Source organism: Canis lupus, chromosome 27 (assembly GCF_048164855.1).
Source record: "Canis lupus baileyi chromosome 27, mCanLup2.hap1, whole genome shotgun sequence".
Taxonomy (NCBI): Eukaryota; Metazoa; Chordata; class Mammalia; order Carnivora; family Canidae; genus Canis; species Canis lupus.
Window position 1 is genome coordinate 23,355,497 of NC_132864.1, and position 21,463 is coordinate 23,376,959.

Genomic DNA, 21,463 nt, shown 5'->3' on the forward strand with positions numbered 1-21,463 from the left:
ATCATAACCTGAGCTGAAGACAGACACTTAACCACTGAGCCATCCAGGCACCCCTCCCTTTTTTAATTTTAATTTTAATTTTTTAAGATTTTACTTATTTATTCATGAGCAACACAGAGAGACAGACAGAGAGAGAGGCAGAGACACAGGCAGAGGGAGAAGCAGGCTCCATGCAGGGAGCCCGATGTGGGACTCAATCCAGGGTCTTCAGGATCATGCCCGGGCTGCAGGCAGCGCCAAACCGCTGCGCCACCGGGGCTGCCCGCCCCTCCCTTTTTTAAAAGAAGAATTTTCCCACTACCTATAAATGTGGGCACTGGGACATTATAAAGGATAAAAGATAGGGGGTGGACCAGCCTGTCCACCCTATGGAAAGGAGGCACTTTTCTGCCCCTGAAGCAAAGAGAGGTGGAAAATAGATTTGATAGGGAATAGTATTGATAAATTGCCCAGAGGCTGTTGAAAACCAGTTATAAAGTGCATTTTATTTTATTTTTTAAGATTTTATTCATTTCAGAGAGAGCATGAGCAGTGCAGAGGGGCAGAGGGAGAAGCAAACCCCCCCTACCCCCCGGAGCACGGAGCCTGACTGGGGACTCCATCCCAGGATCCTGGCTAACTAAAAGCAGGGCCTCCCTGTGTGATTGGCTAGGGAGCTTATTTGGCTTTTTCTGGTTGGCTCTAAGCTGGAAATGAGGTGGAATTAGGGAAGCTGGATATTATTGACCAAGTCCTGACGATTTGGGATTGATTGCGGCAGAGATGGTGGTTTGGCTTCGGGCTGGGGACTGCGGAGGTTGTGTGGGTCAGAATCCTATTCTCATATGTGGTCTGGCCATTGTCTATTATATACCAAGTGTCTCCCATCCCTCCTTGTTCCCCTACTGGCAGGGCTAGGCTGTTTCCAAAGCTGGTGAAGACGCCACACCTCCCCAGGCAAGGGCTGGAAGAAGTGGTTGATAGGCTGAGTCCTGTATTATCTGGGCAGAAATGGAAACCTTTCAGCTTTCTTCTTGGAGAGGATAAGGGTGTCGCGGTGCTGGATCCCATAGTTCTGCAAAGGCAACCAATCCTTCAGGACTTGACCTTGGAACTCCAACTGCTGCTGCTTTCTGGGTAGCCCTTGCTTGTATTCAATCTGCTGTTTCAGGCCCAGGATGAAGCCTTTGGCGTCAGTGGTGTAGGCATCGCTCCCACCATCAGGATTCTTTACAAAGACCTGGATCTCGTGGGAGTTGGTCTCCACCAGACAGATGCGAGTGTTGGAGAAGACACCGTAATCGGCCAAGGAGTACTGGCTGCTGAGGAGCTGCTGCTTGGCACCCAGCTCCTGGAGGTACAGATGCTGCAAGCCTGAGCAGCACCGGCTTTGCCACATCTTCTCTTGAATCTTCTTTATGGGCTCATAAGGGTTCACCCTAAGGATCAAATCTGAATAACCCCATTGTTCCACTGTCACTTGGATGTCTCGTGCCTTCTGGAAAGGAAGAGAAAAGGGAGAGGCGGTTAATTTCACACTCCTCTGCCTGACATGCAAAAGCTCTCCTTACCTGTCCTCGTATCTCTAACAGCAGCAGCAGCAGCAGCAGCAGCAAACATTTCAGTTGTGCCAACTACCTTCCAGGCCCCGTGCTGGGCACCTGTCACACTCCTCTGAATGTATTTTATTTTCACAGTAGCCCTATGAGGTTGGTTCCTGTTAGCCTATTGTACAGATGAGGACATTGTGGTCGAACAGAGTTAAGTGATGTACTGACCATCACAAAGATAGTGAGGAGCACAGCAGGTATTTGACCAAGGTCAGTCAAGACTCTAAAGTCTGTTCTTCGCCACCACCAGAGGTCATGCTCCAGAGCCTGGGAGTCTCTGATGGCTGAAAACAGTACCTGTAAGGTGCTGGGCAGGGCTGGATCCCTAGCTGATCTTTTCAAGAAGGAATATAGGCCCAGAATTCCCAAGTCTTCTGATTTTTTCAAGATAAAACTCTTTGCACAATGATTTTTACATTCAGGAAAAATCCAGAGGCATATACTTTTCAGTCTGTTTGTGGGCCTCATTTGGCTGGTGGGCCCCACGAAGACCTGGGTGTACAAATCCTGACCTTGCTCTTAGCAGTGTGATCTTGGTTAATTCACTTAACCTCTCTGAACTTCGGTTTATTCATCTGTAAAATGTAGATGATAATGTTCAAGATAGTGATGATGATGATGATGATGATAATACTTAACCCCTCTATTTTACAGACTTGTCCCCAGACAAGCGCTTGGCAAATTATTAAGTACAGTAGGAATAGAATAAAATTGATTATTATGATCTTTGCCTGTACGATAGGTTTGCCATTACATGATAATATTATTTAGCATTTTTTATTCCCTGAGTAGCTTTTCTGGCAATTCTTTTCTTTCTAGCAGTTTTGTGCAAACTTGTTTCATGGGCTTGCTTCCTACCAAAATCCAGTGAGCCCTCTGGGGGTAGGGGCCATGTTTTATTTCTGCACTGCTGTTGCCCCCCACCATCCCTAAGTACTGGCACAAAACAGCTGATGAATCCACTTTCCTGGCCTCAGCTTATGTACCAATGATTGAGAGTATGACTGATTCTCCAGGAGGTTATGGGAAAGAGAAAGAGAAGGAGAACATGAATTTGAAAGGTAGCCACCTGAGGCTCAGAGGGTTGAAAACTGTCCCCAAGTTCAGAGAGCCGCCTGTCCTGGCTCTAAAGCCCTGTAAGCTCCATTGACACAGAAGGTAAATAAGTAAATTCTATGCAGCTACCTCCTTCTGAGCTTTGAGCCCCTGAAAGCCCCAAGATGAGTCATTACCTTCACATTCCAGCTGGGGACTGGTTTCTCCTTGTTGTCATAGCAACAGTCCTGTTTCAGGCATTGGCGGGCCCTCTGAGCAACTATGTCCCATCTGTACCCTTCTGCCACATTGTGGGTGGGGTCAGCTGGATCCAGGATGATGGGCCTGCAACACAAGGAGAGGGTGCCCAGGCTTTTTCTGGGGGCCAGCAAGCCAAAAAGAAGCCTGCTCAAGCAATCATCGAATCAAATCACTGAACACATGCTGTGTCCAGAGCCCCAGGCCCATCAGTTCAGGAGGGCCTGAGAACATTGCTGGAGAGGAATAGGATGGGGATGATGATGTTTCCAAGAATTCCTTTTGGGGGTGTGGAATGGTTATGATTCCCAAAGGCATTTGGTAGCTATAACAGATGCCAGCTCAGGCAGGTGAGCATCATAAGGTCAGGGCTTTTGGTCTGCTGAGCAGGCTACATACGTAAGTTTGAGGCTAGGGCTGCTGCATTGCTTTGGATAATAGAAACACCACCACTACCAACTCCTGATATTTATTGAGGCACTGGGTCAAGCCCTATGTGAATTTACTTATTTTAATCCTTGTAACAATTCTAAGAGGGAGAGACTATTAGTTTCTTTCTTTTTTTAAAGATTAATTTATTTGAGAGAGAGAGAGGGAGTGCAAGCAGGGGAAGGGGCAGAGAGAGAGGGAGACAAGCAGACTCCTGCTTAGTGGGAGCCTAAGGTGGGGCTGGATCCCAGCTCTCAGATCATGACCTGAGCTGAAATCAAGAGTTGAATGCTTAACCAACTGAGCCACTTAAGTGCCCCAGGAGAAACTATTATTATTGCTGCTGTCGACCGCATTTCACAGATAAGGAAACTGAGGCATAGACTTCTCTAAGTTCGTACAGCCAGCAAATGGGTGTTCTTACCCATCTGCTCTGCTTTCATGGAGAAGAGGTTCAGCTGCCGCCAAGTATCTCTCTTCTCTATAAATGATGAAAGAGTACTTAAAGCATATTGGCTTGAAGTGGGTCTAACAGCCTCCCTAGGTTGCTTGGGGTGATCACATGTGTTGGATGCCAAGCCTATGAATAAGACCTGGTTCTTGGGATCCCTGGGTGGCGCAGCGGTTTGGCGCCTGCCTTTGGCCCAGGGCACGATCCTGGAGACCCGGGATCGAATCCCACATCGGGCTCCCGGTGCATGGAGCCTGCTTCTCCCTCTGCCTGTGTCTCTGCGCCTCTCTCTCTCTCTGTGACTATCATAAATAAATAAAAATTAAAAAAAAAAAAAGACCTGGTTCTTGCCCTCTAGAAGCTTTTGGCTTAGGAAGGAGCTATGACTTTATCTATGACAGAATGTGACAGTACGCTATGGGAGTTTGCTGGACACGTAGGCTCTGTGCTTGCTACTCCCAACATCCCTGCATCCTTGAAACAGTCTGCTTAAAATAGGGAGCAGTGCCAGTGCCTATATTGTGAGATCCCCTGACCCAAAGTGACCCACCAGGTGACCCAACATGTAGGGCCTGGGCCCAGTGAGTAGACTAGTTCCCTTTGGGTTTCAGACCAGGGATGGTGGAGGTCCCTCATCACATGGAAGTAGGAGGGGAGCAGGGCAGGTGTGGGGAGTGAAGCAGAGGCCGTGAGAGGAAAGAAGGAATGTGGACCCATGAAAGAGTGGCAGAGAAAGGGGGTGTCTACAGGTTTGCTTCAGGTCCTGATGGCTTTCTAACCTTGAATTTTTGGATGTCTCATAATAAACCTTCTTTGCATCAGGAGATTAATTTTTTTCTTCTCTCTCTATATAAAAGAGGTCCAAGACTCATATAAGGGAACCATAAACATTATTGGGATATTGCTTGCGCTGACCTAGAGGGGATCCCGAGGGATGGATTTGAGTGCAGTGGTGCATTGGGAAGGACATGCCAGGAAGCACCAGTAAGGGAGTGGGAGAGTGAGACAGGAAGGGTTTGTATTGAGGTGATTACCACTGTGGGCAACTGAAGGTTAGTCCCACTGCAGGAACTCTGGGCAACAACGTAGCACATGTGATCCAGAGAGTCTTTCCATCTGAGATGGGAGGGAGCTGGGGTATTTATCCACCAGCTTCCACCGGTCACTGGGGAAGGCTGAAAGCCCTCGGGCAAAGGACACAAGTGCTGAGTGCTGGAGGTTGAGCCAGCCTTCACTGAAATGGCGATCCGGAGATTGGGGATGGGTGCTAGTTCTACATAGAGCTACATGCGCTACAATAGTGAACATGTCTCTGGCATCTACCATAAACTAGACCCTGTAGACTATATATATTTTCTCTGACCCTTACAGCAGCCTGCATTGTAGGTGCCACTTACTCCTATTTCACAGATGAGGAGCTGAGACTCACAGAGGTGCGAAAAAGGCAGAGCTGGGATGAAACAGGGCTCTATGTGATTCTTTCCATTTTTCCATGTTGTTGCTAGAATGCACTGAAATGGCCTTTTGGAAGCAAGGGAACTAAGTAGGGTGGGGTTCCTTGAGGAACAAGGAGATGGCTTACAGCTCCCCAACCCCTGGTGATTTTCAAAGATGGTCTTGGGATCCCAGTGCAGTCTTCCTGCTTGATAAAGCCCACCCATTCTGAGATGCGATACCGCCTTTGCCTCAGTTCATTCTGTTCCCTGAGAGATGTGGCAGACAAGCGGGAGCCCAGTACCTGTCTCTTTTGAGCTGTTTCCTGACAAAATCCTCAATGACTGGGTTCTGGAATGTGTAATACTTGGTCCAGTAGATGCAGAGGAACTCATACTCTTGGAACAGTTCCATCACAGTGGTAAAGCCTTCATCCAGCCTGAAACTCTCATCCTCTTGAGTGCCCATCTCCCAGGCGTAGATAGTCAGCAGCTCCAGGGCATAGTCAGGGGGCAGCGCAGCCCTGGGGCACTTGGCTTTCACATACTGTTGAAAGAGACAGGAGGGGCCCCAAGATACTGTGTCAGGTTGGCTCTGGATGGACCAGAAACTGTAAAATCCAACTTTTTGTCTCAGCTCTGCCACCTACCAGCTGTGTAATATCAGCCAGTCACTTCCTCCTCTGGCTCTAAAAGGTTTCCCCATTTTAGAATTAAGGGGCACAGTTGGTCCAGTGGGTTTTAGACTACGTTTTTGTTTGTTTGTTTGTTTAAGATTTTATTTATTTATTTGAGAGAGAGAGATAGAGCAGATGTGGAGGGCGGGGAGAGGGAGAAGCAGGCTCCCCACTGAGCAGGGAGCCAGATGCGGGGCCTGGTCCTGGGACTCTGGGATCATGACCTGAGCCTAAGGCAGATGCTTAACCTACTGAGCCATCCAGGCACTCTTTCTTTCTTTTTCTTTCTTTCTTTCTTTCTTTCTTTCTTTCTTTCTTTCTTTCTTTCTTTCTTTCTTTCTTTCTTTCTCTCTCTCTTTCTTTCTCTTTCTTTCTTTCTTTCTTTCTTTCTTTCTTTCTTTCTTTCTTTCTTTCCCCTTCTTTTTTTTTTTTTTTTTAAGATTTTATATTTAAGCAATGTCTATGTCCAACATGGGGCTTGAACCCACAACCATGAGATAGTTTCATGCTACATTGACTGAGCCAGCCAGGTGCCCCACAAAATATGCTTGACATAACTCCTGGAATGAACTTAGGAGGTGTCCCAAAGAGTGAGTGGGTTGGGTCTCTGCCACTAGCTCCCAGCTTAAGCAGCTCCATTTCTATTTTACTATACTGGGCTTCTGAAAGTTTTCCTTTAAAGAAAAGTCTTCTTTGCTGATAGAAAAAAAGGGAGGTTGGAGGTTTCCATAGAAGTTGGCAATGCTGAGATTCTGTGGGGAGCAAAAAATGCTCTAGAAAGCATTTCTTTCTTCTCCATTGTATGGTAGCTGCACTGTTTAGTTGCAATTACCACCACACTCAAATCCAGGGTGGATCCTGACCCAACGTTGTCCTCAGCATAAACCTATTCTCCTTGCTAAGTGATTGGTTCAGGAGAAGCTTGTGATGTAAGCTGGCCTCAATTTGATTGAAGCCCAGTTCTTTTGTTTGAAGAAAAATCTACTGTGTGTGGACATGAGGGCAGGAATAGCTGTGGCCATTTTGCCATCATGAGGTTAAACCAGCCTGAAGTCCAAGGTGACACAGAAAGACAGCCTGAGAGGTAGTATAGAGAGACAAGTCTGAAGACCCCAACAAACAGTGCCTGAAGCCCCCTTCCCACTGGTATGAGTTTTCACAAAGGAGCTGAAAATTGTCCTTATTATTTAAATCAGTTTGAATTGGTTTTTCTCTTACTCACAAAAGAAAGCATCTTAATTGATACCAGTCACTTCTTGTCTAAAGAGTCTTTATAGAGGAGCCTGTGTAGCTTAGTTGGTTAAGTGGTCGACTCTCGATTTTAGCTCAGGTAGTGATCTTAGGGTCATGAGATTGAGCCCCACAGCAGTCTCCGTGCTCAGTGGAGAGTCTGTTTCTCCCTCTCCTCTGCCCCTCCACCCCTTGCTCGCATGCACACCCTCTTTCAGATAAATCTTAAAAAAAAAAGAGAGAGAAACCATATGTGATCAAAGTCTTTTTTTTAAGGAGGAGGCTTGAACAAAAACAGAAGGGAAGATTCTAAAAGCAAAGCTGATGTATGATGTCCCGTGGACATTACAAAAAAAAAAAAAAAAAAAAAAACCACAACTATGTATATCATACGTAGGAAGAGAAAACACTTTGCCCTCTCAAACAGACAAAGCAAGCAAATGAATCATTCTATGGAGTTCTAGTTCTCCGAAGCCAAAAAACCTTGCATCATTTCCTGTAAGTAATTCATTTAGCAACAAAACCCGTTTTACTCTTGGCTTTGGCAATACTGATGTCTGAGGATATTTCACAATGTTGGTTGATGTGATAGTCATATAAGAAAATGGCTGTTTTCTCACCATAAACAGAGTGACTGTAAACCTACTAACCTTGAAAATTTTCTGATTTTGTTTTTTAAAGATTTATTTATTTGAGAGAGAGAGAGAGAATGAGACAGTAAGGGTGGGTGGAGGAGCAGAGGGAGAGTGTGTGAGAAAATCCTTAAGCAGACTCCCTGCTGACTGACTGCTGGGCTCCATCCCACGGCTCAACCCCAGGACCCCAAGATCATGACCTGAGCTGATATCAAGAGTTGGACACTTCACTGACTGAGCCACTCAGGTCTCCCTGATTTTTATTTTTTAATAAGAAAGTATCTTTTCTCCCCCACTTTCTAATTTTTTGGTTTGTTTCTGTGTCTGCTTTTCATAAGCTTAGATGACTTTGTTCATTTGGATTTTTTTTAAGATTTTATTTATTTACTTGACAGAGAGAGAGAGAGTGCAAACCAGAGAGCACAAGTTAGGGGCACAGCAGAGGCAGAGGGAGAAGCAGGCTCCCCGCTGAGCAGGGAGCTTGACGCAGGACCCCAGGATCATGACCTGAGCTGAAAGCGGAGGCTTAACCGACTGAGCCACCCAGGCACATTTAGCTATTTTGAAATATACTTGGAACCATGTGAGCCATCACACATGAAATCTAAAAAGTAGCTGTTAGGGATATGTTCACTTGGTAATGATCATGATAGGAACACGGTGATCTGTAGGGGAAACTGGTAGAGGTGCAATAACTGAAACTTCCCTCTTGTTAGTCCTTAACCAGCTGAGATTAACTAACGTCTGGAGAACTCAGTGAAGTCGACACTAGCCAGTGTAGACTGCAACTGGGGTGTTAGAAACACTTGTGTCCTGGGAAATATTGTATGTTCCTTACTTTTCTCCTTTTGTCTCTGTTCCCCTTCCTCTTCCTCCTCTACCTTCTCCACTATTTCACTCTACAGTATAAAAGGTTAGCATTTCCCCCCCCACCCCCCACTACCATCCCCCCCACTCCCCCCCCTTTAATGCAGTTCCCTGGAATGGCAAATCAGGCCTTTTTTCCAGCACCCCTGAGGGGCTCCATCCTGGCAGCCCCCTCACCTGCAGATACCAGTGTTTTACTAGCCGTAGGAGGCTCTTCAGCTTGGTTGGCCGATGTTTCACGAAGTTTCTCTGCAGCTCGCTGAAGGATGGGGAGAAATTTCCAGGGAAACCTTGGGCCTCAATCAGACTCTCATAGACCTCAGGATATGGCTGAGAGTTGGAAGCAGAAGGCCCTGGGGTGGGAGGCAGAGCAGGGATTTAGGAAGCCCCAGATTGATAAGTGGTCTGTGGCGGGGAGTCTACTAATTCATTGGGGGTGTCTCTCCGGGGAAACCTGATACCTCACAGCCTAAGAGAATTAAACTGGGGGAGCAGCAGAGGGAGAGGAAGAAGTAGGCTCCCCCCATCCCAAGCAGGGAGCCTGGTATGGGGCTTTATCCCAGGACCCCGGGATCACAACCTGAGCTGAAGGCAGATGCTTAACTGACTGAGCCACCTAGGTGTCCCTTGATTGTCCTTCTGGAGAACCAGAAGTCGATTTTCAATTCCTCAGGGCACTCAAGGACTGTTGTATTCCCTCGAGGTCCCCAAAACCTCAATTTCCCTTAATGGCTGTTTGGGATTTCTTTCTCAGTGATTTATTCTAACCTCCTGATACCAGAAGCAGAGAACCATCCCAGATAAGAAAGCTGGACTGCTCAAGCACGTTGGCTGGAGGGTGTGCTTTGGTGGTACGCATCACTAATGCATCCTGGCACTCTCTGTCTTGCCTAGGTGGGATCCCATTGCTGACATCTTCTCTACAAAGCAAATAGTGGCAGCCACTCTAGTTAAGAGGAGCTGGTGCAAGATGAAACCTGGTGTTCTGGAGTCTTAGTTGATACTGTTTACTTCAAACATTGAGGACTCTTTGCCTGAGGACAAACCAGAAGTGCTGGGGAGCTAATGGTCCCAGGAAGCAGCCCTCAGCCAAGGGTGATGGGAATAAACAACCCAATCTAAGATCCCACTTGGGATTCAGTTGAGGGGTCCTCTGTGCTGCTACCTAGAGTTCTCCAGGGGCACAAAACTCAGGGGCTCATGGTGGTAACCTTGTGATGCCTCCTCCCTTCCTTGTCCCTCTCCCCTACTTCCCTATCAGCATTTCCTGGGACTGCTTATCCTCACACCCTTGTCTTGGGGTTTGCTTCTGGAAAAGCCCAAACAATGACAGGCCCTGGCATCTGTGATAAATGCCACAGAAGCACCCCAGGTTCTGCTTCTAAAATATTCCCCTCTGCTGGTCTCATCATCTCCTCTTGCAATCATATATTTATCCATGTGATTCTTTGATAAGTATTTCCCGAGTGACACAATGGCCCAAGTTGGGCCAGTCTCATGTCCTGTAGTTGCTAAGCCCCCAGCTCAGGATGTGGGTTGAGCAGATGAATGCAAGGTCTGCATGTGGGCATGAACAAGCAAGGGAGTTCAGGTCTCTGTGGGATGGTGAGCACGTGAGTCCGATGGGCTTCCCCTCCTCTTACCCAGGGCCCTGTAGGCAGGCACGATGGTGACAGTGATGATCTCTGCGGTCCTCCTGGTCTGGATGGTGAAGACAAGAGTGTCGGGGACTCCCTGGTTGATCTCCACGTCCTCAAGCCCAAGCGCCAGCAGATCACGGCAACACCATAGCTTTTTTTGTATCAGACTCAGGATGGCTTGGTGGTGCTCGGCCTCTTGCTGGAAGCTGTGGAAACAGCTCAGGAACACCACCAGTTCCACCTCCAAAGTGTTCCTGAGAACTGTGCCATTCCCAAAGGAGCCTACCTGCAGAACACAGAGCCCTGTCACCTGCCACTGCCTCTGCCAGGCCATCCCTGAGGCTCTTCACCTGAAATATCCATTTATGTTCCCCACAACCCAGAAGGATGGGTGGGTGGTACTAACATCCTCTCTTTACAGGTGAGAAAACTGAGTTTTCAAGGGAATAAATCTCTCACCCAGGGTCACATAGTACACAGCAGAGCCTGGGTTTGAACCCAGGCAGCCTGACTCCAGAGGCCCAGCTTCTTATTTATGACATTGTAGTGCTTCTGAGATGGGGTGGTCTCACCTGCAGAGTGATGCCTTCTCCGGGACCGCTAAAGCTGATGCCCACTCCACAGAGTATTCTGAGCATTCTGGGCATCTGAGTAATTTCATGACATTGAAAAGTGGGGAGTAGGATTGCCTGGTAGATAAGAGCCATGGAGCAGCCTGGCTTTGGCCCTGCCTGACTCCTGCCCTTGTTTCTCAGTTGTGTGATCTACACAGCCTAATTCCTTGTCCACGAAATGAGAGTAACCATGGAATACAAGTCATTTGGTTCTTGGGAGGATTCGGTAAGATAAGGTGTGTCGGGGACTTGACACGTGCCTGGCATACACGAAGTCAGCCATATATACATATCTCTGGTCCTCTTTTTTGTCTTGGCTTAGATCATGCCTTCTCTGCCTGGGATTCCATTTCCCCATCTGGATGGAAGGAGCCTGAGCTGGATGATTTGGAGCAGTCTATTTGATATTTGTTTTTTTTATTTTTATTTATTTATTTATGATAGGCACACAGTGAGAGAGAGAGAGAGGCAGAGACACAGGCAGAGGGAGAAGCAGGCTCCATGCACCGGGAGCCTGACGTGGGATTCGATCCCGGGTCTCCAGGATCGCGCCCTGGGCCAAAGGCAGGCGCTAAACCGCTGCGCCACCCAGGGATCCCTGATATTTGGATAGTCTAGACCTGCTCTCCAGTCCCTCCTGTCTCTGGTGTACAAAGCCGTACAACTCTTTGGCCTCCTGTCTTTCTTACCCCAGGTTGGGAGATGGGATTGCTAGTGATGCCTCAGACCTCAGGGTAGCTACTTCTCCTCCTGGTGGAATCACTACAGATTGCTTTATAATCCCCCCATTTGGCAGGGCTGGGGATGGAACCCGGTGTGGGGACAAAGCTGAAAATTGAGCCTAGACTTCTTGCCTTTTTCAAATAAGATCCAGGCAGAGAAGAAAGAACATTCTAGAATAAGCTTCATGACTTGCTCCCGTCCAAATCTATTTAAACCCAACTCATTCAAGGATAAGCATTCATTCATGCGAACCAGCCCAGCTCACTGGGTTTTTGCAGGAGTGGGAAGAGTTTAGAGCCTGGATAAAGCATTATTTCTCCTCAGCCATTGTTTTGGAGGTATCTCTTCTATTTTATAGCTTCGGGGAGGGGGGGGAAGGAACTCTGGTCTGCAGACAGAATTTGAGGGCTGGGTAAATACCACTTCCTGTCTTTAAAACTCATTCTGTTGGTAGCATCTTCTGGTCTCCAGACATCTCCTTTTTCATCCACTTCACCCTCAGGATTGTCAGGGGTGCGATGGGCTGGGAGAGTCTGCTGGACTCAGAGTAAGAATTTATCATGATGCTTTTGCACATTTACCATGTGCAAATCTTTTAGCCTACATTGATGAGGCTTTTGCTGGACAAGGAGGAGATGATGATGATGAGGAGGAGACAGAGGGATTGAGAGACAAGAGGAGTCTAAGATCATATAGCTGGAAAGGAAAGAAGCCAAGAGTCAAACCCTGCTCTGTCTAAATCATATGGCCTCAGGTTCTAGGTGCTGGGGTGGGTGGAAGGAAGGGCTGGAGGCCTGAGATTTCTAAAGCTCTTCCTGAGGTGGCTGAGAACTGGGCACTGGGCTGGGAGTCAGACACCCTAATTCTAGTCTTGCCTTTGCTACTAGTTCACTGTGTGAACTTGAGACATCTCTCACCTTCTCTGTGCTAGAGTTTCTTTAATGTTTAAACAAAGGCTTGGCTGAGACTGTCTGATTCTCCAGGGACTTTCTAACTTTGACTACAGAAAATTGACTGCAGGTAGGACAAGAAGCAGCTGAAGGAAGGGCATGGGGGGAAAAAATCACTGTTGGCAACCTAGAGCCCTGGCTGTGGAATCAGATCCTGGTTCAAATTGCAGCTAGCTGTGTGAACTTGGGCAAGTCACCTTACCTCTCTGAACTTCTTTTAAAGAAAACTTATTAAAAAAATAAAAAATAAAGAAAACTTCTTCCTTCCTTCCTTCCTTTCTTTTTTTTCTCTTTAAGATTTTATTTTTTGTTCTCAAGAGACACAGAGAGAGAGGCAGAGACACAGGCAGAGACACAGGCAGAGGGAGAAACAGGCTCCCTGCAGGGAGCCCGATGCAGCACTCAATCCCCTGACTGAAATCACGCCCTGAGCCAAAGACAGACACTCAACCGCTGAGACACTCATGCATCCTAAGAAAACTTTTTCTAATCAAAAACTTCAAACATAGGAAAAAATAGGAAGGGAATCCAATGAGCGCTCATACCCAGCCAGCTAAATTCAACAAGTTTAAACTCTTTGCCACATTTGCTTCATCAAAACCACTTTAGAGTAATTACAGATACCGAGGAACTTTGTCTCTGAATACTTCAGCATTTGTATCCAATCAAAGAGAGCATTCCCCACCCCTATAACCACAAAAGGATTACACCTAACAAAATCAACAATGACTGCCTTATATTATCTAATATCCAGGCCATATTAAAATTTCCCTACTTATCCCCAAAGTGTATTTTATGGATGGTCTTTTCACCCAGTCAGAGACCTTATATTGCTATTGGTCATTATGAATCTTAAGGCTCTGAACTTCCATTTTGCTCATCTGGAAAATGGGAAAAGAATAGTGCATACCCTGTAGGGTATGCATTAATTAGAGCTAGCATATGGTAAGGGGTTAGGCTAGTGCATCCCAGAGAACTGAACTATTCCCATTAGTTTCCTTACCCGACTTGTTCTGCTCAAGGCAGTACAGTAGGGTAGGGGGCAGGCCGCTCCATGGGTTGCCCTGACATGGGAGAAGCTTGAGCTAAGGATAATCAGACAGGAGGTCCCTGGCACCCTCTGGGATGAGGACATTCATGCTGCATTTTGCTCCACCCTGGTTTGTCGGTGGAGGGGACCAGTCTCACCTTGACCACTTTTAGCACCCGCACCTCCTGGTCCGGCCCATAATCCCCCTCAAAGTGCTCTTCCCTCAGGAATTGTTGCACAGTCTTCACGGCCTCCAGGATCTCTTCTTTCCAGCTCCGGTGGGGCTGCAGCCACTGAGCCACGAAGGAGTCCAGCTTGGAGGCAGGGGTGTCATACAGCTCCATGGCCTGTGCCATCTCTGAGCCAGAGTACCCCGTCTGCACAGATATATAGCCACACACCTACCCAGTTCCCTGTATACACCCACTTCTTCAAGGGGGATCCCTCTCAGCCTACTGCCAGCACCCCATGGGGAAAAGGGACCAGAGTGGAGAGGCAACCAGGGGTGACTGGCCTGACCTGGGGTCTTCTCCTTGGAATCCCTCTGCTGCAGCAGGGGCACTGAGGGACTGTCCAGCTGGGAGTTCTGGGGCCACCTTAACAAGCTTGGCTTCCGGCCTCATCTCTTTTGCTATTAGTTTCTATTCTCAGCTTTCAGTTTCCATTTATGATGTTTAGAAACTGAAATTGGCTTGGGTTTGGCCCTCGAGGAGGCAACTCTCCCAGGAGGCCAGGGTGGGTTGGTATCCAATAATCCAGTCATCTCCACTGTGTTATAGGAACCTGAGCAGGCTCAGAAAGGAAAGGGACTTGCTCACGGTTTGGGGGTGAGCAGCAGGAACCCCCGAGAGTCCAGCAGAACAGACTTTCAATTCCAGTCTGCCCCTCCTTTTTAAAAGATTTTATTTATTTATTCATGAGAGAGAGAGAGAGAGAGACAGACAGAGAGAAAGAGAAAGAGAAAGAGAAAGAGAAAGAGAAAGAGAGAGAGAGGCAGAGGGAGAAGCAGGCTCCATGCAGGGAGCCCGACGTGGGACTCAGTCCCGGGACCCCAGGATCACACCCTGGGCCAAAGGCAGGTGCAAAACCGCTGAGCCACCCAGGGATCCCCTCCAGTCTGCCCTTTGCCACACTCTTAACTTCTCTGACCCTCCCATAATTTATCCATGAAAATGGGTTTAGTAATGACACCCTACCCAATAGGTTGTTGTCCAGATCATGAATGAGAGCGCTGAGCATGGAAAGCATTCAGTAAATGCAAATATTATTATTTGTTCACTAGATACCTATTGAGCACCTGCTAGGTCCCAATGTGTTAAATAGACAATACGTTGTTCCTGGGACATCTGGGTGGCTCAGCAGTCGAGCGTCTGCCTTCGGCTCAGGGCGTGATCCTGGGATCCGGGATCAGGTCCCACATTGGGCTCCCCACAAGGAGCCTGCTCCTCCCTCTGCCTATGTCTCAGCCTCTCTGTGCGTCCCTCATGAATAAATAAATAAATCTTAAGAAAAAGATGTCATTCCTGTCCCAAGGGGCTCCAAGAGTGGTAGGAGAGAGGGTCCAGTGTGAGCCTTAAAAGACTGGGGATCTGGCCAGGAAGGAAGAGGAGGGCATCCTGCAGGCAAAGTAGCAGTCTAAATGACCCTGATGAGTGCCAGGGATTCAGTTGTCAAATATTCATTGGCACGGAAGGAGAGGAGGCAGGAGGTGAGAGATGTGCCTGGACAGGTGGGCAGGGGTTGCATATCGGAGTGCCATCATTCATCCATTCATTCAATGAGTATTTATTGGGTAGCTACTATGTGCTGGGGGTAGAGCAGTGAATAGACAAAAATCCCTGCCTGCAGAGGACTTACATTCTGATGGTGGAGACAAACCATAAACAGGATAAATAAGTCAAACTATAGTAAATAAGGTGCTAAGCAGAAGAAATAAAGCAAGGCAAGAGGTTAAGATGTATATATGTGTGCCTGTGCGTGTGTGTATGTGTGTGTGTATGGTTGAGTAGATGTTCAGTCTCAAATAAGGTGATTGGAAAAAGAGATATTTGAGCAAAGACATGAAGGAGGCGAAGTGAGTCATGTGTATGCCCAAGGGAAGACGATAATTCACTGCAGAAGGAGCAGTAAGTGCAAAGGTCCTGTGGTGTCAGTGTGCCTCATAGGTTTGAGGAAAAACAGCATGACTGGAATGGAATGATCAAAGGGAGAGACTGCAAGGAGATAAGGTTTAAGTGATAAAGGGCTGGGGAGCAAATAGTGTAGGATCTTGAAGATGATTAAGACTGACTTTCGCTCTGAATGAAATGGGGAGCCTTGGAGAGTTTCAAGCAGAGGAGTGACATGGTCTGACTTTCATTTTAATGAGATCATACTGGCTGTGGGCCCGTTGGGGGGGGGGTGGCGGTGGGGAGAGGTTAGATTAAAAGCAGAGAGTGGTGGTGGAGGTGAGAGGGGAAGCAGGAGCTCAGTTAGGAAGCTACTGCAATAGTCCCAACAGGAGGGCATCTGGGTGCTCAGTCCGTTAGGCATCTGCCTTCGGCTCAGGTCATGTTCTCGGAGTCTTGGGAAGGAGCCCCACATTGGGCTCCCGGCTCAGCGGGGAGTCTGCATCTCCCTCTCCCCCCACCCCTTCCTGCTCATGCTCTCTCTCAAATAATTAAATAAAATCTTTTTAAAAAAATAGTCCTACCAGGAGATCTGGCAGCTTGGATCAGGATGGTGGTGGTGAGGGTAGAGAGAAGTAGTATGATTTAACTTTTTTATTACGGAAAATTTCAAACATAAACAAAAGTGGAGTAACAAAAGGAACCTCTGTGTACCATCACACAGCTTCAACAACTATCCAACTGAGTAAGGAGAGTAAGGAAAGGGTTAAGGTATAGGCAGGGAGAGATAGGGGGCCCCTGAATAGGCTCTGAAACTATTCCTGGCAGGCAAAATCTCTAAGACAGAGTGAACAAGAGATAAGGGAATAGATCAGACCACCTGGCCCCGGATGTTAGGGACTGTTTTTCTTTGGAGGCTACATTGTAATCACAGAAAATGACCAGACCTTAAAGAAGGAAGTCATTAAGGGTTTTGTCATGGTCCTTGCTCAGACCAAGAGGGTACAAGAATCTCAAGAGGGCATAAGCTTCCTAGCCAAGTTTGCAATAAAAGACTGGCCTTAAAAACCTTCAGTGGCAACCCATTCGAAACCCCTCTCAATCTAGAGAGCTTTTTCTTTCCTTTCTGTCCTCACCCTAATAAACTTTTACTGCACCTCCCCCTTCTGTGCCCGCGAGGTCCATTCTTCGACTCTGTGAGACAAGATCCCTGCAATCCTGCAACAGAACTGCAGACAATCTTTCAATTCGCATCCACATCTCCTCTCCTGTGTAATTTAAACCTGAATCCTAGATTTCACACCATTTCCCTGTGTCTACTTTGAATATAAACAGGTCCTGCTAATGGATAGAAGGTGATGTGAGACAAAGACTGGATTCAGGGACAACACAGAGGCTTTGACCTTGACATCTGGAAATATGGAATTGTCCTTACCTGAGACAGGAAAGACTGGGAAGGGCGCAGTGTAGAAACCTCTAAGCCTCGTATTCTCATCCGTAAAAGGGGAGGCAGCATTAATCCTACTCCTCCACCTAACTTCTGGGGCAGCTGTGAGGATAGGAATCAAATGACATCATGTCAATAGACACGCTTGGTGTCAACGCCTTGTTGATGCACGGAATCATTAATTTACTGAGGCATAGAAAAAAAGAATTTTATTGAGCTGCGAAAACAGATCTTAGTCAAGGCTTTTGGATACCCAACCTACTCACATTCACTCAGTGAGTAGCTCTTCATTCCATTTAGGTTGATGAAAGGTTATGGAAGAATTTGATTAAAAAGAAAACAACAACAACCAGGGCAGCCCGGGTGGCTCAGCGGTTTAGCGCCTGCCTTCGGCCCAGGGTGTGATCCTGGAGATCCGGGACCGAGTCCTGAGTCGGGCTCCCTGCATGGAGCCTGCTTCTCCCTCTGCCTGTGTGTGTGTATCTCTCTCTCTCATGAATAAATAAAATCTTAAAAAAAAAAAAAACAAAAACAGGCAGGTTGGGGTGCCTGGGTGGCTCAGTCCGTTAGGTGTCTGCCTTCAGCTCAGGTTGTGATCCCAGGGTCCCGGGATCAAGCCCCATGTCCAAGGCAGGGAAGCTGCTTCTCCCTCTCCTTTTACTTCTCTCCCTATTCCTCCTCCTCTCTCTCTCTCTCTTTTCTCTTGCTCACGCTATCTCTCAAATAAATCTTTTTTAAAAAGGGGGTTAGGTCTAACAGCACCCAGGCAGTATTTTGCCCTGGGGCTGTGTGAGCACTTTTGATTCTCTCTTGCTATGCATAGCTTCATTCTCTGTGTGGGGGGGCTTTTCACTCATATGCAGACTTAAGCTTTGGCTGCTCTGCTCTGACTGCATTTCTGCTCAGACATTCACTCTCATTTAACTATACCAGGAACTGCTGTACTTGATCCCACCGCCCAGGGCTCACAATCTGAGAGGCTAAGTAAAACCAGGAGATGGATTCTATGCTAGGTCAGCTGATCACTCTTGGTCCATTTAGGTTTGGACACATGAATGAAGCTATTGGGTAGGAGGACCCCGGCGAACGTGGGCAATTTCAAAGAATGAGACATAGCAGGGAGTATCCCAAACCGTGTGGTCTCCAAAATGGCATTGGACTGAGACCCTCACAAAGACAATAGGGAAGAATTCAAAGTCATTCTTTGGTTGGTTCATTTATTCAGCTAGCATGTGCAGAACACATGCACCAGGCAAGCAGCATTCTAGACTATGGGGACACAGGAATAAGGTACTTGTCAAGTCTCATTAGACCAGGTAGACTGATGACCCAACAAAGGAACACAATGAGGGTCCCAAGTGCTTTCACAGAAGTCCGAATCGGGTGTAGGAGCAGGAAGTGATGCAGTTGGCTATATGGGGCTTCTAGCAATGGTTCTCAAACTTGAGCATGCACTAGAATTACTTGGAAGGCTTGTTAAGATTGCTGATCAGTGAATCAGATTGCTGATTCACTCAGGTGAATCTGGGATAGTTGCTGAGAATTTTCATTTCTAAGATGTCCCCAGGTGATATGCTGATTCTGCTGGTCTGGGGTTTATGCTTGGAGAATGATGACTTAGAGCTTTGAGTTTTGAAAGATAGAAGCACAAGAGAAAGGGATGGTTGAGTCGGTCACTGTGTCACGATCAGGCATTTAGTACTCTGGAGCTGCATGAGTATGGGCACCTCTGGTGTGTTTTGTGAAGAGGAGAGATTGAGAAGCAAGCAAGGGCAAAATTGTCAAGGACCTTGAATGCCCAGCAAAAGAACTGGAACTTTATTCTATAGGTAATAGGAGCCATTGGAGGACATCATGCAGGGAAGGATAGATTCATATTTATGCTTCCAAAAATCACAGTCGTCTGGGTAGAAAGGGGTAGGTGAGAGAACAGCGCCATAGAAGTCTACATCATGTAAAAAGTCTGATCATGGGTAGTCCTGGGGACCTGTGGCTTCTCCTAATGAGTGTGATTGTGTCACAGTCTTTGATCTGTAGGTCTGAGAGGCTGCGGTGATTCCGCAGTCTCCGATTCTGGAACTTTAGTATCTGATCCTCCACGTAAGGTCCTCCGGCTTCCTCAATCTTCTCTTTCAAGTCACGGATGGAGTCCTCAGGGTAGATGGCATAAGGTTTGCTCTGGCCACTAGAGTCCTTCACGAAGACCTGGATCTCAGAAGGGAAGGTCTCTAATACCCGGATGTTCACTTTAGAGAAGATCCCATAATGTGCAAGTGTCTGCTGGCTGCTGAGCAGTTGCCGTTCCCCTCCTGGCTCCTGGAAAGAGAGACGCTGCTGCCCGTAGAAGCCAAACGTCCTCTTGATCTCTGCTTTCATCTTCCAGATGGGACTGTGAGGGTCCACTGAGAATGTCTGGGGCTCCTCTCCTGCCTTTTTCACCAGCACCTGGACATTTCTTGCTGGCTAGTAGGGAAGGAGAAGCAGATAAGGATGTCAGGCACTGGGATGTATGGTCAAGGATATTCATTGTAAGATCCAAAGTCTGGAGCAGTCTAAAATTCTTTCAGTGGGGCAATGGTCATAAAAGAGAAGGTATTTTCCTACTTTCCTCCATTGGATCAAAATATAGCTATTAATCCAGGGTGGCCTGATGTTCCCACTGGTCTAGGGCAGTCCAGGTGTGTGTCCCTTGTTCTGGCATAAGCAGCATCACAACATTTCATACTCAAAAATATCCTGGTTTGGACTTTCTGTTATATGGTCGTACCCTTTTAGGTCTATAGGTGTGGATACAGAATTGTCTTTCTGATAATTGAGGAACCAAATCACCTAATAGTTTAAGTAAATAAAAGTAAAAAGGCAAAAAAAAAAAAAAAGTAAGATTACAGTTAGAATGTGCTAGTGTGCAGGTGGCGTATCTATCCATGGGAAGAGACGCAAGACATTGATCAGTGGATGTTGGGGAGAGGCTTGAGATGGGAGGGAAACTTATTTACTCACTTGCTTACTTCATTGATTTATTGTAAAAGATTTTATTTATTTATTTGAGAGAGAGTGTGAGATATCACAGAGGTAGAGGAAGAGGGAGAAGCAGCCTTGCTGCTGAGCAGGGAGCCTGATGTGGGGCTCCATTCCAGGACCCTGGGATCATGACCAGAGCCGAAGGCAGACATTTAACTGATTGAGCCACCCAGGCATCCCAGAAACTGACTTTGTGTGTTCTTTTTGAAGGTTTGATATTTTCTTTGCTAAAAATGTGTGCTACTTTTTTCACAAAACAATAATATTTAAAAGATTATGGTGAGGGTTCTTAGCAAGAGTTGGAAGACTGTTCATGAATCTTGCCTCACAGTGGGGCGGAGTGGGGAAAGAGGTGGGATTGGGGGGAGTGGAGCTCCCAGTCTGTTGGACATGACAGCCAATGGGCCTGGGCTGGGTGGTGGGTCCTTCTCATCCACCATGTGGGAGCTGCTACAGATTTGCCTTTGATTTGCCTTGAAGCCAGCTTCAGAATTTCCCTGCAGGCTATGAAATGTGGGACTGGCAACGATTTGAGCTGATAGCAATGTCCTGGTCTCTGAACCCTGGATTCCTATGTGGTGTTCAGACCCAGGACTGCTGTGACAGTGTGGGAAAAGCCATGCACAAGGTAGCTGCGGGACTGGCATTGCTGTCTGCAGTGGAATCCTATGCTCCTTCCCGATTGCTTCTGGATACATCATTAAATCTCTCTCTCTCTCTCTTTTAAGGTTTTATTGTTTATTCATGAGAGACACACAAAGAGAGGCAGAGACACAGGCAGAGGGAGAAGCAAGCTCCCTGCAGGGAGCGGTTGCTTAACTCAATCCCAGGACCTTGGGATGATGATGCTCTAGGCCGAAGGCAGATGAGCGCTCAACCACTGAGCCACCCAGGCATTCCTCTCTCTTTTTTTTAAATAAAGATTTTATTTATTCATTTGAGAGAGAGAAAGAGAGAGAGAGAGGGGGAGAAAGAGAGAGATAGAGAATGCACACAACCAGGGGAGAAGGGCAGAGGGAGAAGCAGATCCCCACTGAGCAGGATCCTGAGATCATGACCAGAGCCAAAGGCAGAAGATGCCCAAACCAGGTGCCCCAAATCTCTCTCTCTTTTTAAATAAGTTTATTTATTTCATAGTAATCTTTACACCCAACATTGAGCTTGAACACAACACTGAGAGAAAGAGTCACATGCTCTTTGATTGAGCCAGCTTGGCACCCCTTAAATCTCTTTTTTTTGACAGCAAGAAGTTGAGCTTTCAACAACCCATAATAGGGAATATGTTACCCCACAGGGGTATGTATGTATGTGATAAATTCTTTTGGT

The 21,463-nt window shown here is 47.1% G+C and overlaps 2 protein-coding genes across 2 annotated transcripts in view; both read right to left on the reverse strand.

Moving 5' to 3' along the window:
* Nucleotides 1-459: 459 nt before the first annotated feature.
* Nucleotides 460-14,192, reverse strand: OASL (2'-5'-oligoadenylate synthetase like). The gene is made up of 6 exons (XM_072802836.1): nucleotides 13,720-14,192; nucleotides 10,248-10,530; nucleotides 8,782-8,957; nucleotides 5,501-5,742; nucleotides 2,822-2,969; nucleotides 460-1,477 (listed from the first exon to the last, which is right to left on the reverse strand). The coding sequence occupies exons 1-6, from the start codon at nucleotides 13,915-13,917 to the stop codon at nucleotides 977-979; spliced, it is 1,548 nt and encodes a 515-aa protein (XP_072658937.1). The 5' UTR covers nucleotides 13,918-14,192; the 3' UTR covers nucleotides 460-976.
* Nucleotides 14,193-18,316: 4,124 nt separating this feature from the next.
* The window catches only part of LOC140619448 (2'-5'-oligoadenylate synthase-like protein 2), a 106,237-nt gene continuing 103,090 nt past the window's right edge, over nucleotides 18,317-21,463 (reverse strand). The window contains exon 12 of the mRNA XM_072802834.1: nucleotides 18,317-19,579. Coding sequence (XP_072658935.1) covers nucleotides 19,067-19,579 — 513 coding nt within the window. The 3' untranslated portion in view covers nucleotides 18,317-19,066. The remainder of the gene's footprint in view (nucleotides 19,580-21,463) is intronic.

Coding starts and splice junctions, on each gene's coding strand:
- OASL (XM_072802836.1), bottom strand. CDS start 13,917: ATGGCACAGGCCATGGAGCTGTATGACACCCCTGCCTCCAAGCTGGAC. Junction 8,958..10,247: donor GCCTGCCTACAGGGCCCTGG/GTAAGAGGAGGG, acceptor CTCCCACCCCAG/GGCCTTCTGCTTCCAACTCT. Junction 1,478..2,821: donor TCCCCAGCTGGAATGTGAAG/GTAATGACTCAT, acceptor CTTCCTTTCCAG/AAGGCACGAGACATCCAAGT.